This window comes from Oreochromis niloticus, linkage group LG9 (genome assembly GCF_001858045.2).
Source record: "Oreochromis niloticus isolate F11D_XX linkage group LG9, O_niloticus_UMD_NMBU, whole genome shotgun sequence".
Lineage (NCBI taxonomy): Eukaryota > Metazoa > Chordata > Actinopteri > Cichliformes > Cichlidae > Oreochromis > Oreochromis niloticus.
In genome coordinates, this window is record NC_031974.2 from 3,829,448 (window position 1) to 3,846,253 (window position 16,806).

At 44.8% G+C, this 16,806-nt stretch overlaps 1 protein-coding gene across 1 annotated transcript in view; it reads left to right on the top strand.

Moving 5' to 3' along the window:
- Positions 1-16,806, top strand: part of LOC100711613 (melanoma receptor tyrosine-protein kinase) — a 39,473-nt gene that overhangs the window by 14,168 nt on the left and 8,499 nt on the right. Inside the window, exons 2-16 of the mRNA XM_013265282.3 lie at positions 7,531-7,682; positions 8,441-8,648; positions 10,377-10,511; positions 10,615-10,683; positions 10,798-10,916; positions 12,177-12,318; positions 12,485-12,598; positions 12,670-12,796; positions 13,039-13,112; positions 13,243-13,333; positions 13,778-13,977; positions 14,063-14,195; positions 15,001-15,091; positions 15,552-15,709; positions 15,817-15,849. Coding sequence (XP_013120736.2) covers positions 7,531-7,682; positions 8,441-8,648; positions 10,377-10,511; positions 10,615-10,683; positions 10,798-10,916; positions 12,177-12,318; positions 12,485-12,598; positions 12,670-12,796; positions 13,039-13,112; positions 13,243-13,333; positions 13,778-13,977; positions 14,063-14,195; positions 15,001-15,091; positions 15,552-15,709; positions 15,817-15,849 — 1,846 coding nt within the window. The remainder of the gene's footprint in view (positions 1-7,530; positions 7,683-8,440; positions 8,649-10,376; positions 10,512-10,614; positions 10,684-10,797; positions 10,917-12,176; positions 12,319-12,484; positions 12,599-12,669; positions 12,797-13,038; positions 13,113-13,242; positions 13,334-13,777; positions 13,978-14,062; positions 14,196-15,000; positions 15,092-15,551; positions 15,710-15,816; positions 15,850-16,806) is intronic.

Genomic DNA, 16,806 nt, shown 5'->3' on the forward strand with positions numbered 1-16,806 from the left:
GCAGATTCTCGCTGCGCAGTTATTGTCAGCAAATTCTTCCAATTTCTATAGAAATATGAATAAAACAATAATATCAGTGAAATTCATCTGTAATCCGGTTTGTTGTCTGGTGTCTCAGAGTACGGAGTAAACAGTCACGACTGGTTAAACAACACGAACCTGCCCGAGGTCTGAACTACGAAGCCTGATTTTATCCGGCTAACTTCAGGCTTAATCCTGAGTTTTCCGTTTTGTAAAGGTTGTAACTTCTGACTGGGATAAATCACCATGGTAACCTGTTCCAGGTTAGAGATCAGCAGCTATGACATCTCGCCTACATACCAATCAATTCTTCAGCAATAGCGTCACCATTCCTGGAACCTCAGAGCTCAGTGACAGACGGCAGTAAGAAATGCAGCAATTCTCTGACGGACTTTATTCCTGTTTGTGTTTTTCCTGCTGGCTGACAGCAGTTTTACAACAATCCTGTTGTTCTACAAGCACAAGTATCTTAAACCACAGCAGCTAATTTATTCCAACCTGCTGAACTCGTGTTAAATTTGAATGTGGCCTAAACCTGTGTTTGGATTCAGCTTTCATTCTTTCTGTCTTACACATATTTAAACATTCATCTAATAAAATGCTCCATCAGAGTCTGTCCTGTTGTAATGACAGAGCTGTGATATGAGACTCACACGGTCACAGCTTCAAATACGATCAGTTTATTAAAGCGTCAACTTTTTTCCAGTTTTATTGACCTCGTCACTTAAAACATTACCGTCTTCATATTTCTGTAATATTATGGTTTAATCTTGCTTTGTAACATCAGTCGCGCCGCTGAGTGTTCAGATGCCGTGAGCGTGAAGATTAAAGCCTGGATGGACGTCATGTGATCGCCTATCCTGCTCACGTGTGTGAATCCAGATCACGGCGAGCTGGGTTTGTAGTAAAGACACGGACATCTGGCTGCAGATGCGTGTAGGAAAACTGAGTAACAATGTCAGTAACTGCCCACCGAGCAGTTACTGACACTGCCCCCTGGTGACCATAAACAGCTACAGCGCACAGACAAAGCAGCCAGCTGTAATCTGATAGGACGCCCTGAGACATGTGACCTGCCCGACAGAACCTAAAATCTCAGCTGAAAGTGGTCGGTGTCACGACGGTGGTTATTAACTTCCTCGTTAACCTGGGCTCTCTGCTTCTGGCTCTGAGCGTGCTCACATAAGAGGGTATTTCCAGTGTTGGCTGACTCTTCTGCACAAAATGAGTCAGAGATGTTATCAGGTGAAGATGATAAAATGGTGATTCAAATCTATAAAGAGCTTAAAAAGCAGTAACATTTAGAAAAGAAGCAGTAACGCTGCTGCACAGTCTTTAATCTGGTGACCAATCACAGAGCGGAGGAAACGTTTTTATTGTGCTCTGTGTTTCCAGCAGCAGATCACAGTCGACTATCAAATCGTTTTGTGTTTCAAATCATCAAATGAACGTTCAGGCAGCTTCAGTAAAGCGGCAGTCATAACATCATCACTACTCCGAACACGTGCTGAAGTAAAACATGACCTGCTCCGGACCAGGTGAGGTGTTCAGCATCTGTTACCATGGTGATTTAGCAGGTAAAGGGAGAAAACTGGCTTGTAGCTCGACACGGCTCGTGGAGACATTCACGTCGCCGCTGACTCTGATGATGAGAGCAGGCTGATAAACTCGCCTTATCTAAAGTGACTCGCTCTAGCAAACCCAACCTTTACGAACACAACCAGGTTTTTAACCACTTCCTGTCCGCTCAAACACTCTGGGAACGTCTGACAGCGGGCGGCACTGAGCAGGCCTCGCTGCCTTTCTTTATGTCCGCCTGTTGGAATCGATCAGTGTTTGTTTCTGTTCGATGAAGAAAAGGAAAACGTGAAAGCAGGATTCTGCGATTTGCTGGCTGACGTGCGACTGAGCGTACGTCCTGTCCCTGCACACATCTGTGTTTGCCAACCTTGAAGTAAAGGTCAAACTCCCACTGATCACAAACCTGCAGCAGAAAAGCAACAACATATTTTTTTCTGCGGTGTTTTCATCTGACTGTCAAAACACTTGTGCACTATTATATTCCCCACATGCTTCAGTGAGATGAAATCGGTCGTTTAACCGACTACACAATCATTTTTAATACGTTTCCTTTAACAGACGAGAAACTTCTGCTCAGCTTTATTGATGAGAATCACAGGTATGCAGTATGTGTGCAGGAATGTAGAAATAGAGCTCCACTGAAAATGTCTCCTTTCATTATCTTCCTCATTTCATATTATAATCATTAGCCTTGTAAACCGTTAGCCTGCCACATATTGTGCTGTATTGTACATTTATTTGTAAAGATTTTTTTCAGTATATTTAATAGTACAGGTAAGCCTGCTGTACCTGAAAAATCTGCATATTGTTCGTATCACATCAGTGGATTACTGATGATGAAGCTGAGTTATTGTGTTTTTAAAAAAAGGCTTCATATTTAAGTCAACACCTTTGTTTCTATTGTGCAGCTATTTAAAAGCTTCAGTTTTTGGAAAAAACTATAAAAATGTTTCATAAAATAATGTCTGAATTACTTAAAATCCCCAAAATATGATATATAAATCATGTTTTAAGGCTTTTTATCTCTAAAGCATCTGTGAGGCAGTCACAGTACGAGCTGTTACACCGTGAATCAAATAAAAATGGAACCGTTGTGATTTTCTGGTCACATAGAAGTTTCATATCTGTGGTGCTAGGCTAACAGTTCCCTGCTATTCCCAGTCTTTGCGCTAAGCTAGCATGAAGCCGAGACAGAAGAAGACAGGCTGAACCTTTAAACATGAAGCCAGCAGGCAGGCAGAGGTAGACGACCTGCTGACAGAGATAAATGTGGCGCCCTGACCCTGACAGTTAGAACAGTTTGTCTAATCACAGCACACACACACACACACACACACACAGAGCTGCTGCTTTACAGGATCAGGGGATTTAGAAACTTTCCCTTTCAGAGTAACGCTCCGTCTTTCCTTCTGTCGGCGCTGTGCTGAGTCAGCACGGAGGCAGAGGAGGAAGACGAGAGGATAAAGAGGATTTAACTGATCCAGTTTCTTCATGTCTGACTCTGATTCACGTGTGATTTATCTGAGTTGCGAGAAGGCGGCGGGACGATCGCTGACGTGCACGAACCACGGGGCGATGTGCAGGTCTGCTTCAGCACGCACACATCGATCAATCCGCCGCTGAAAATAACGCACTATTTGCTCCTGTGTGTCATGGCCGCAGAGATTTACCTCCTCACCTCAACGGGAAAACGCTCAAGCTCAGCTAGCGAGATTTTTGACGTTTTCACTTCCTGTGTGAAAAAAATTGAGGAAAAATATGATCTGGAAAAATCTGCTTAACCGACACAGTTGGCTCCACACATTCAGTTCAATATTATTTACCATTTATTTATTGTGAGCTAAGGACCCAACATCAGCCTGCTGCAGGCTGTGGAGCCTCCGGCCTGCAGCCTGAGGCAGGAGCATCCCCCTCCACAGCTCCGGTCCACCTCTCTGACTCATGGGCTGCTGCCTGGGAAAGATGTGGGCTGGAAAAAAACAAGTTCCCGCCAAACTTAGGCAGCTGTTAGCTCACCTGAGCAGCCTGCCCAGGTAACATGTGTGAGTGGGAGCCGTGTACAGTCGGACAGTTTAATCCACCTAAATCTAAATCTTCATATTTGAGCTCTGACCTGTGATGAACTGTGGATGTCCCCATAGTGGACTCTGAGGGTCCTGAGGCCTGTGGGCGGAGCTTTAGAGGACCAGGCGTGTTTCAGCGTGTCCAGCTCATTATTCAGGAATCTGTGGAGTTTGGAGGCTGGGCAAACGCTTTGGGCTCGTGGCTGAGTTTGTTCACAGGAACTAACTCCTGAGTGGAGAACCCGGAGCGACTGAGACTTAGATTAGCTGTTGAGGTGGATTCAATTCAATTTCCATCCATCATGAAGTCAGCTGATCTTCAGAAACATGAAGATGCCTGCAGAGTTTTGGTGTTAAACACACTGACAGGAGCTGAGTGCACAGCTGCTGCTGGGAAACTGTGTGTGTCATGAAACACTGCTAAGGCAGTTTGTTCTGAGTGCTCTGTGGCCTTCCAAGAAAAATGCACACACACACACACACACACACACACAGACACACACACACACACACACACACACACACACAGACACACACACACATACAGACACACACACACACACACATACAGACACACACAGACACACACAGACACACACAGACACACACACACATACACACACACACACAGACACACACACACAGACACAGACACACACAGACACACACACACACACACACACACACACATACACACACACACACAGACACACACACACACACACAGACACACACATACACACACACAGACACAGACACACACACACACAGACACAGACACACACAGACACACACACACACACATACACACACACACAGACACACACACACAGACACACACACACACATATGTATACAAAGGAGGGACTCTAACATGCAGCGTACCGTGCAGCAGTCGAGGATGACGTCCAAAAATCTGACAGATCAGACCAGTTTCTGTACAAACAGTTCTGTGGGTGTGTGTGTGTAAGTGTGTGTGTGTGTACAGATGCATGTCATCACTATGAGCTGTCATATTTTAATACCTTAACGTTCTTTATTACTTATCACGAGCTCCATAACCTGGGCGCTGCAGCAGCGACCGCGACACGCCGCTCTCCTGGATGTTACGTTTTCCCACACATTCACTTTATTTACACTTTTAGAAGAAATCTTTGGCTTTTGCTTCTGACAGCTGTCCTTAAACCTGCGTGCACGTCAAAGACTTCATGCTCCATACGTCAGCGCTCCGGTGACAGCTGCATGTCTGCACATGCATGGGAGCCCTGCAAACAGTCAGTTTGGCTGCGTTTGTCATTTTGCCAAAATATGAGCAGTTAAATTTCCAACAAATACGCCTGCAGCTCAGATAACTTCCCAACTCTATGACTGTATTACACTTCCTGTTTACATCCTCTAAAGGTGCCAAATTATCAGAAGGTTTGTTTGAAGATGGACTCACAGAGACACAGGAGATGACGTCAGTGTCGGTTTCCTCCATCATGATGAGACTCGTGCTTCCTCTAAAGTTAACAAAAATGTGTTTGAATCCAAAGAAATCCAAACGTTCATGTTGTCTCGTTGTCGTGAATGTCATCGCGCTTTAACTGGAATGAAAACATGAAAGGAAGGAAGGGAGGAGCGAGAAAGGATGAGTTTAGTGATAAAACTGTGAAAACAGAAAAGAAATTGAGGAAAGGAGGGAAAAAAGGGAATGTTGGGAACATAGAAAAGGATGGAGTGCTGGAGGAGAGATGGGGATTAATGAGTGGGAGAGGACAGATGAGGATGAGGACCTTGGGGGAGTGAGTGGGAGGAGACAACACAAGGAAAGATAGGAAGAAAGAAAAGTGGGAAAAATTAAAATAAAAAAGGAAGAATAACTCACATAGCAGACAGGTCTGGGCCGGGTCTGGTGTCAAGCTGGCACTGCTGGCTGACCGGTGTCATGGCAGAGTGTATGTCAACCAGATGTGGGCCAGGTCTGGCAATGAGGCACTATTTATGTTCCTATTTTCCTATCTTAGTTAGAAGAGCCAAATGCCATGTTGCAATACTATACTGCTATGGTAGCCAACGTTTCAAATGCAGGTTTGACAGGTTTGTGAGTGTACACTTTATCCAAAAACTAGTGAGGGTTTACTCATGTTTACCACTCAGTGGCTGTAGCTCAGGAGGTAGAGCAGGTCACCTACTGAGTGGTTTGTGGTTTGATCCCTGGCTCCTCCAGTCTGCATGTCAGGAATATGAATGCAGTTAGGAAACACTCAGTTTAGAGAAAGTGTGTGATTGGATGAATGTGGCATGTTGTATAGAGCACTTTGAGTAATCTGGGAGAGTAGAGAAGCGCTATATGAGAATCAGTCCATTCACTGTCTGAACAGAGTTTTATCATGTTACTTTTGCACTATTATGTTCAACACATGTTGTTATTACATGGCTTGATTAAGGTACACATTAGGCTGACATCTGGGCCAGCACAGGACCACCAGTGTGTCTGCAGCTGGCCTTGTGCTGACCCATGTGTGGGCCACCTCTGGCAAACCAGATCTGGGCCACCAAAGGGCCGTCATTTTTGGCGGTATGTGGGCCATGTGTTAGCACATACCAATTTTGCTATGTAGGGAAGAGCATAAATAGAAATAGAAGGAAAGGACTGAGGAAATGGTTGAGGAAGGAAGGAAGGATGAAAGAAAAAGTGGAAAAGAAGGATACAAAGAAAGAAAGAAGGATGGAAGAAAGGAAGGAGAGATGGGTAAATTGATAAATGAAGGAAAGAAGAGAGGATAGAAGGAAACAGGCGTTAGCTGACTTTATGGCATCACATGTACAGTAACAGCACATGTCTGAACTTTTCTGCGTGGCCCTGACCAATGGGTCGCTTCCCTTCAGATGAAGAGCAGCTGTGTTATCTTTGTGATGTCACAGTGGGCGAACAGCCAATCGGTGTGCAGCCAGACACGTTCAGAGGTCCTCAGTTCGCTGTTTGCTTAAAGTCTGAGGAGAGTGGAGGCAACAGGTGGAGGTGAGATAGGTGACAGCTGCTCTGCACGGTGTTCCTGTACCTGTTACTGGAGTGAAAGACCATCAGGAGCTTAGTGCTCTGAACTGCAGTGTTTAGATCAGGTGTGAGGAAAACCTGCAGGACAGGTGAGAAAGGCCCGAGGCCGTCACCATACTAGATGTTTGAACTCACTCTGTGATGTGAAGTTCAAAATCTGTCGGTACAGTCTGAGCCTCTCGTGTGATCGGGTTGCTTTTGCACTCAGATCTCCTCCACTGACTTTCAGGTGAAGTTGTGAGTGCAACCTGAGCTCTGATGTGTTCGTTTCAGCAGGAAGTGGCTGATCTTTAACCTGCTGGGCTTCATTCCTCACACCGTCACAGGCTCCACAGCTGCCGCCCAACTCGTCCGATTCTTGTTTTTACAGTTTAAAGCTGCGTTACACCTTCCTGCTCTGGCCCGGGGCTTTCCTGAACACATCACACAATGACCTGATGACTGGGTTTCATTACCTGTGAACTCTGAAACATCCCCTCCTGTTTGAGACACCAAAGGAGTGTCTGTGGTGAAGAAACTCTAAATTTGGGCGTCTAAAATAATATTTAGGACTTTTGGTTAAATATTTAACCCCCAAAAAATCTAAATGACAGATTATTTTAGAAATTTTTTATTAGAAATCTCTAATGAGCTGATGAGCAGGTGGGTGGGGCTTCTGCACATGAGGCATCCATGAGATCCAAGAGTCAAAAAACAGAAAAAGCCAAAACAGGTGCACTTCAGAGTGATGACTGTTCCCTTCAGGGCACAAGATCAGGAAACTGCATCATCCAGTGGCCTTTAGAGGAACTGCAGCTGATGTTGTGCACTCTCTTTCTCTCTCAGTGTGTCAGGGAATGAGCAACCACCTGTCGCTGTTGGGGACGTACGAGCAGCACTACGACAGCATGGTGAGGATGTACTCCAACTGCTCCGTGGTGCTGGAGAACCTGGAGATCACCTACACGCAGGAGCACCACGACCTGTCCTTCCTGCAGGTGAGCCACCGTCCCTCAGCCTCAACAAATCAGTGTACAAATAAAATGAATGATTATAAATCAGTAATTAGAGGTTAGGGTTATAAATGAACCAAAGCAAATAATAAAGTGAAAGAAAAGTCCAAGAAATAAAATCAATAAAACCAGCAACAGACAAACTAACAGAGAAACTACAGAAAACCTAAAATACGATGTTAAAATCACTCATTTTTGCGAAGGTTTCTCAGAACGTTTATCAGGTGAACGTCTTTACACTGAAGAGACTTCCTGTTGCTCTGGTTGGGCCCACCTGAGGTTATACTGGTCCGTGAACGCCTCGCTGCCTGAGGAAATGTTTGGTGGCTGCCGAGCACCTCGGTGGACTCATCTGTGTTTTTAGTGTTTTTTCTTCCCTCACACAAACACAACTGTGTCTGTGCTGCATTCAAGGAGCCTCTGTTATCAGGTTGCCTTGAGGAGCTCTGCTTTTGGGAAATCAAACCCAGATGTTAGAAAATAAGAGAAGGGGAACACCGTGTGGGAGTCATGTGACCGTGCCTGCACATAAAAGTGACTGAACACTGAAAGAAAGCCTCAGATGAAGGGCAGGTTTCAGCAACACATTCATACATAAACACAGAAACAGGGCAGCGAGCAAAGCGTTTCAAAATGATGTTAATCAAACCAATCAATAAGCGATTATCAGAGTGTTGTTAAAGGCTACTTTGACAATAATGACTGACTTTATTTGGACTCATTTATCCTCCTCTTTGCTTTAGTCCATCCAGGAAGTAAGCGGTTATGTTCTGATCGCTATGAACGACGTGGCGACCATCCCATTGGTCAACCTGAGACTGATCCGGGGACAGAACCTGTACGAAGGCCGGTTCGCTTTGCTGGTGATGTCCAACTATCACAAGAACGCCTCATCTGCAACGCTCAACTACACCAGCGGCCTGAAACAGCTGCAGCTCAGCAGCCTGACCGGTACACACACACACACACACACACACACACACACACACACACACACACAGACGAGATGAGAGAGTGCAAAGTTTCCCAGATGATTCAGAGCTGGTGAGTAGTTCAAGGACACTCAGATTTTGGAACAGCCAACAAAATGCAGAGAACATTAGCATTGTGTACTTCAGGAAGCCTGGGAAAGGAGAGATTTCCAGATGGATCCACACATTTAGTTCGCGCTTCTGGGAACCTTGAAGTATTTCTGTAACAGCTTCAAAGACGGACGACTTCATGCCCACGGTCCAGAGTCCAGCTTGAGGTCATACAGAGGTGCTCAGAGGTGTAAGCAGAGATGGTCAGACCTCGCTCTCCTGAAACACAGAGGCATTCCCTGCTCGTTTCCACTGCTTCTGTCCGTAAGCTTACCTTGAATTCCTCCCTGAGGACAGAGTGGCCAGTCCACTTCACTCCACAGCCTCTGGTTTGAAGGAGCTGAGTTGAATGTCTGTTACAAAACACCGCAGTGCAAGCCAGAGGTCATCGCTCCAAGAAGCCAACAAAATCACAAGATCTGCAGAAAGCGAGGGTGTGACAGCCTCCACCCTTGGCTGCGCCTACAGATGGAGTGTGTTAAAGTTATGAACACTGTGTTTTTACACTTCAACAACAAAAACTGTGCGTTATGAAACGCTAATAGTGTGATTTGAGTGGAGGAACGTTGCAGCCGGCGGCTGCAGGACCCTGAGACACTGCTACACCCAGAGTGGGCGCTCCACCCTGTTCTTGCTGAGAACAACAGCTCCTGACTTGGAGATCCTGATTCTCAACAAGAACTGCAGCTAAAAGTATTCAGACACGAGCTAAAAGAAGAAGACTTGACACTGTTTTCAAACTGAGCCTGAGTGTAACCCACACTTTACATGCTGATGTCCTGCCTGTCACAAGTGCAGCTGTGTGCCAGCAGGAGGAGTTCCTGTGCACCTTCACTTTTTATTTTTGGTCAGCTCTTTGTTTTCTGCTTCATTCTGCTGAGAAGAGGTGATGACACCCACGCTGAGCTGGGTGCCCGGGTGGACACACCATTTAAAACTCTTCCGTCAACGCCTGATTGTGCTCCAGCAGCAGGAAATAGACCACACCCAGGCCGTCACTCGCTGCTTCGGCTGAACTGTGGACTCAGCATGAAGCGAAATTTAAAGTCTGTGCTGTGGAGAGAGCTCTCACAGAGATGCTTCGTTGGATTTCGGTGGACTATATTAAAAAAAATAAATCTCTTTAATGGTTTCAATACTTTGCGTCTTCCTGCAAAAATTCCTCAAATCAAAAACTATGTTGAAGATTTTAGTGCTGCAACATCACAATTTCAGATGTTAGATAATCAAGATGAAGATGTCCCTTAAACCTCTAGAGCTGGCATGTCAAACATAAGGCCCAGGGACCAGAATCGGTCCAATAAAGATTTCAGTTTGGGTCACAGGATGGAAAGTGTGAAGAAGGGCATCAATTTCCTGCTGACAAAGACCTTCATATCTGTTCATACAACATAAGTCGTATGAATGTTATTATCGCTGTCAGTGTGTGTCCCACGATGTAAAACGACGTCCGTGCTGTAGAGTTTGATCCTTTCTGTTTATAAAAACAGAATAAAAGTTTCTGTGGTCACAGATAGTTGTTAGAGACGACCTGTCGGAGGATGTTGGAAAACGTGTTGACGTGCTGGCTTATGTCTGCTTCATTATCTCCTCACAGAGATCCTGAAAGGAGGTGTAAAGGTGACCCACAATCCTTTGCTGTGCAACATAGAGACCATCGACTGGTGGGACATCGTGGACAAGGCCGGCAATTACAGCGTGGTGTTCACGAAGGACGACTTTCCAAAGAAATGTGCGCAGAGCAGAGATTCAGATTTTCAGCCTTTGCTCGCTGAGCTGTGATCTGCAGGGTCTCATGATTCTGTGTGTGTGTGTGTGTGTGTGTGTGTGTCCAGGTCAGACGTGTGACCCCAGCTGTCGTAACAGCTCGTGCTGGGCAGCAGGACAGGATCACTGTCAGAGATGTAAGCACACACTCCTTCCTGCTCTCACACAGTCGTTCTCTGTACGTTCAAAGTCATGATGATGGTACGTGTCGATTGTCTCTCTCTCTCTCTCTCTCTGTCTGTTTCTGTTAGTCACCAAGCTGCTGTGTGCAGAGCAGTGCAGCTGGAGGTGTCGGGGGCCCAAACCCGTCGACTGCTGTAACGAGCACTGTGCTGCGGGCTGCACTGGACCTCGGGCCACCGACTGCCTGGTCAGTGTTAATCCTCACACAGCACTGCTGCAGTTACAGTTTGCATGTCTGGGACAAAGATTTTTACAGGACAAGACGGTGGCACACACACACACACACACACACACACACACGCACACACACTAACCTGACTGTACAACCCTTGTCTGGTGAGCACAGCTGTGCTCTGTGATTTCAGGTTCACAGAACATGGATTGAAATGAAGTGTTCAGTTTAAAGTCAACAGAAAAAACAAAACTTTTATTTATTTTTAATAAACTACACGGGGTCATTTTAAATTTGATGGCAGCAACACGTCTCTTTGTGTGATGGGGCAGCAAAAGTGATACTACAAAGAAACAGCTGTGGGAGCAAAGATGGGCAGGTGTTCACCAATCAGCAAAGACACATTTACAAGCCTCTGAATATTTCATTATCTACAGTACATAATATCATTAAAAGATTCAGAGAATCTGGAGCAATCAGTAAAAATCAGTACTGCATAGACGTGAACTTCGGGGACTCAGACAGCACTGCATTAATACCAGGTGTGATTGTGTGATGGAGATCAGTGCACAGGTTTCACAGCTCAGCTCCACACCTGCAGGTCAGAGCGCCATCATGTAGAGAAGAAGCTCCAGATGTGAACATGACATAAAACAGCTGATTTTTTAATTCTGCATATTTTTCACACTTTCATGTTTCAGATCATCACACAGACTTTAATGTTAAAAGAAAAAAAGGTATCCAAACCTACCTGGGACTTTGTGAAAAAAGTAGTTTCTTCCGCCTCGTTAATTCATAAACTGTAATTAACCACATTTTTAGAAAGCTGAGTTCAGCTGGACTAGCTGCACCTGGGCCCAGCCCGCTGTGTGGCTGCTGAACCGGCCTGCCTGCAGTCTAGACCTTTGGCCAGCTGAGAACATCTGGAACATCACAGAACCAGAAACAGGATGAACAAAGCCAGGACTGCTGAGCAGCTGGAATCCTCCATCAGAGCAGGACAGCTGCTGGCCTCAGCTCACAGACCATCACACACCTTTACATAGACCTGTTCTACTTTACAGATGTGTTCCTGCCATCAAATTTAAAATGAGCTCATATTTTTCTTGTTTTCTCAGTTTAAAGATTTGATATGCCTTCTATGTTACAACATGGAACATCTGTGTCACAACTTTTTCAGAATTGATGTTTTAAAAAACTCGGGCTAAAAAACATCTTATTAAAAGATCAGACTAAATACGGGCTGTTTTCTCTGTCTGTCCTCGTGCTCTCCAGGCCTGCAGGGCTTTCAATGATGATGGAATCTGTAAGGACGCGTGTCCACCTTTGAAACGCTATGACTCCAAACTTCATCAGGTGGTCGAAAACCCCAACGCCAAATTCACTTTCGGAGCGACCTGCGTCAAGGCCTGCCCACGTACGGACTTACACATACATCACATCGTTCACCTGTGGTGGTGTCCCTGGAAGTTTTATCACAGCCTCAGGGTGACAGGGATGAAAACAATGTAGCTTCCAGCTAGAGACCTAAACATGGTCTTTGTCCTTAATGACGCGCTCTGTTTGCTTCTGTTTGTGCGTAGATAACTACGTGGTGACTGAAGGCTCGTGTGTTCGTTCCTGTAGCAACAGGATGTACGAGGTGAAGGAGAATGGAATCCAACGCTGCAAAGACTGTGACGGACCCTGTCCTAAAGGTAGAGAGCGAGCGAGTGAGAGACACCTGAGAATCAATCAAATCACCTGACCAGCTCTTTCTCTCCTCCAGCCTGTGACGGGGTCGGGGTTGGCGCTCTGATCAACACCATCGCTATCAACGCCACCAACATTGACTTGTTTAAGGACTGCACCAAAATCAACGGCGACGTCGTCATTGTTGAATCCTCCTTCACTGGGTGAGGAGCTCCTCCCACTAAACATTACAGTGTTACACTGCGACTTCACGGTAGCTGGATGCTAACAGCATCATACCCACAGCCACACCTCAGCACATCGCCAAGTCCTAAAGCTCACCTGTCATGAAACACAGGTTTCATTAAGTTAGCCTGACACAAATAAATGACTTATTCATGTTCGGTGCAGTCAGCTGAGTAGGCCGTCCTCTGTGTCAATGACTTGTGCTGATTTGCCATTCCAGGGATCCGCATTACAACATCCCACCCATGGAGCCCGAGAAGCTGGAGAACTTCAAGACAGTGAAGGAAATCACTGGTAGGTCTACAGCCTGAGAGCAACGGGAGTCACACTAACTGAATCTGCAGTTTGTTGCCTTCTGATTCATGGAGTTGTTAAAATTTTGAAGATTTGAAGTGCAGCAACAGTCAGTGTTTGTGTCGTCCAGGTTACCTGATGATCCAGTTCTGGCCCAAGAATCTGACATCTCTGTCTGTGTTTGAGAACCTGGAGATCATCAGAGGAAGAACGACATTCTCGTGAGTCTCACTGTCCAGAAATACCAGAAATATGTGAAATATGTGGGTTTTCTTTCCAAACTGATAACAGTTTACACCGAGGTTATAAAGGAACTAAACCTCTGAGCTATTCTGGGCCCATAAATCTGCTTCCATATTGGGTGGTTTCTTTTACACTCTGATAAATGGAAGTGTAGCTCAACACTGGTTTTATATGTAGATATTTGGTCTGTGTTTTGGTTCATGAATCCCGTCCTGTGGGTGCTCTCATTTCGTTTGGCTTCAGACTTTACTGAGTATCAGTGTCAGCATGACATGATTTGGTAAGCGGAAGAAGATGGATGGTTGGTTGGATGGATGGATGGTTGTTGAATGGACCAGCAAGAGTGCTGATGGTGGCACTGATGGTGGCTCTGTATTGTTTCTGTACCTGTTTCCCCCCTCTTATGGACTCTTGCTCTTCAGTAAACACAGTTTGGCCGTGGTGAAGTTGAAGCACCTGCGCTGGCTGGGTTTGCGCTCTCTGAAGGAGGTCAGTGCCGGCGTAGTGGCAGTGAGGAATAACCCCGAGTTATGTTATGTTTGGAAAGACCAGTGGTCCCACCTATTCAGATCAACCGACCAGACCATTAACTTGTTGGACAACAGTCCCCCTGATGTGTGTGGTGAGTCAAGAGTTCACGTTCAGCACAGCTTTTGAATGAACGAATGTCTGAGAAGTAAGACAATATTCTTGTCTCTGCGACACAGAGAGGAACAATCAAACCTGTGACACGGAGTGTACAGATTTGGGCTGCTGGGGCCCAGGGCCCACCATGTGTTTGTCCTGCCGGCAATTCAACCGCAAGGGCTGCTGTGTGGTGTCGTGCAACCTGCTGCAAGGGTGAGTTATAGACTTTAAAACATTAGTGAAGCAGTTGCTGTGTCTCTGTGAAGCCTTTTGTCAGGCTTCAAAACAGGCTTTCTGCTGTCTGTTTATATTCAGCCAGAAGCTGAATAAAGTAATCAGCTAAGATTAGCTAGCTTGATTAGCTAGCTCAACCATAAACTTTGTAGATACACAGACATGAATACGTGCTAAAAATATTTTAGGTTCTACATATATTTTTATTTAATACTAAATTTACAGAATCACTACACCCAACACTCAGAGAACGGAGGTTACAGGCATAACCTCAAGCTAACCTGGTGCTGCTGCTACCTTAGCTGCTACCTAGTCTCTCAATATTCACACTCTACACAATTAATGTCACAAACACAGATGATACACAAACATCTAAAATCAAATAAACTTGTTCTACAGCACACACACATCCAGGTAAAGGTTGTCATTGTCCGTGCAGTCACTGCACTCCCCAACATAAATACCAGTAATTCAGATGAATGCAGGTTTCTCAGTAACAAATAAAAAAAGTAGAATTTCACTCATCAAAACTGGAGGAAATACTTCTTCTAATGAAAATAGCTGCACAACAAGTCACCCCTGAACAGTTGTTTAGAAGGTTAGTTAATTATGAATTAATTCATTGTAACATGTGAGTTTGTGGGGCTGGACGCCCTGCTGGATACAGCCTTAAGTGGCTATTGGAGGAAATCCATCATTTCCATCAGTGCAGAAAACCGAGCTCTTGTTCCTCCGGTGAGCTTCTGCGAGCTGACTCTGGATGTTTCTCTGTGTCCTCCTGCAGTGAACCCAGAGAGGTGGAGGTAAATGGCAGCTGTATCCAGTGTCACCCAGAGTGTCTGCTGCAAACCGGGTCGCTGACCTGCTCCGGACCGGTCAGTGCAGCTTTGTTGCCATTGTTGCTAGGAGGAGTGTACAGTATGAAATAGCATCGGACAGTCAAAGCATACAAGCAACTGTAACAGCTGCTGATTTTTTTAATTAATACTCCGTGCTCTTCTTCAAGTCATGTCTGAAACTGAAAGTTCAAACTTTTTAAGGTTTTTCAAAGCAGATCTTTAAGATTTTGTGTATTAAAGACATATTTTTAGTTCTTTTTTAGATTTATATCAAAAATTAAGGTAAAAAGGGCACGATCAGTAGATGTTAAATTAATCCTGCAGAGAAATACACAAGCAAGGGTGTTAACAACGGGACAGGAAACATGAGGAATCTGTAGATTTTGCTTTGAGAATGAACATTTTGTTTTTCTGTAAATATTTTGGTCCTTGTACAAAGACAAAAATCATAAATCGTGGTTTAGAAAATGAACATCCCCATCATCCCCACCTGCAGGGCCCTGACAAGTGTTCCCAGTGTGCCCATGTTAAAGATGGCCCCCACTGCGTGCCACACTGCCCTCATGGTGTGCAGGGAGAGGGAGGCAAGCTGGTCTGGAAATATGCCGACAGAATGGGCCAGTGCCAGTCCTGCCACCAGAACTGCACCGAGGGGTGAGCGCATGCTGCTGAATCCCCGCTGAGGGTGTCGGCAGAGCAGGTGATATTAAACAGAGCGTCTAACACTGGATTTAAGATGTTTTGTGTCTGTGTGTCTGCAGGTGTTCTGGTCCTGGATGGTCTGGATGCAATGGGTAAAAATATATCTTTGGTTGTATCTTAACTGAAATCAACACAGGAAAGATGATGCCAAATAAACTTTTGCATTTCAACAATATATATATGGAGTGACTGCCTCTCTCTCTCTCCCTCCCTCACCTGCTGCTACTTCAATCATGAAACTGATCAATGATCAGCTGATCGGCTTTTCTGTCGCGAGTCCGTCTCTCTTCTTTGTTTTTGGCCCACTTTGCACCAGAAAGAGGAAACCAGCGGCTGAACAACAGCAGCACGTTTAAGCTTGATAAGCTGTTGTTAGAATGTATTTAATATTACTTTCTACACCAGGATCCTTTTCTACGTAGCTGACGGCTGGTAACTGTGCAGGGGCGGATCTAGCAAAGTGTAGCCAGGGGGGCCGATAGGGCATGAACAGGGAAAAGGGGGCACAAAGACATACTTTTCTTTCTTATTCTCATTTAAAATGTCGAGCTTTTAATAAATAATTATCTGAATCTTACACCCAAAGTTTTAATCTGATGTAAAATGTATAGAAGTCCATTACTGTATATAGTAACTGTTAAGTCTAATATACCCTAGTAAGCTATAGTACTTTTTCCTTTGGGAAGGTACCATCTGTGCAGTCTGCAATTCTGTAGAAGAAAGATGTTGAATCTATTTAATTATTCTTGAAAAATAATTTATTTCTGTGCATTTTTTTTTTTTTACACGTGCATTAAATTAAAGTTGATTACATCGATTAATTATGATGAGGAGTTTGCAACGCTGTTAGTTAGGTTATTTAATATTTCTGCTAAGTACTCTTTAAAATACCAGAATAGGGAGGATGGAGCAGGTTTAAGTTTATTAGATTGATCAGTGTTGCTGAACTATGAAATATTTTGGCTGTAGTGTATTTTTTACATACAGGTATAACAGAATAGCTTTAGTGTTGTTGTTTATTTAAACTTGAGTATGAACTTATACAAAAT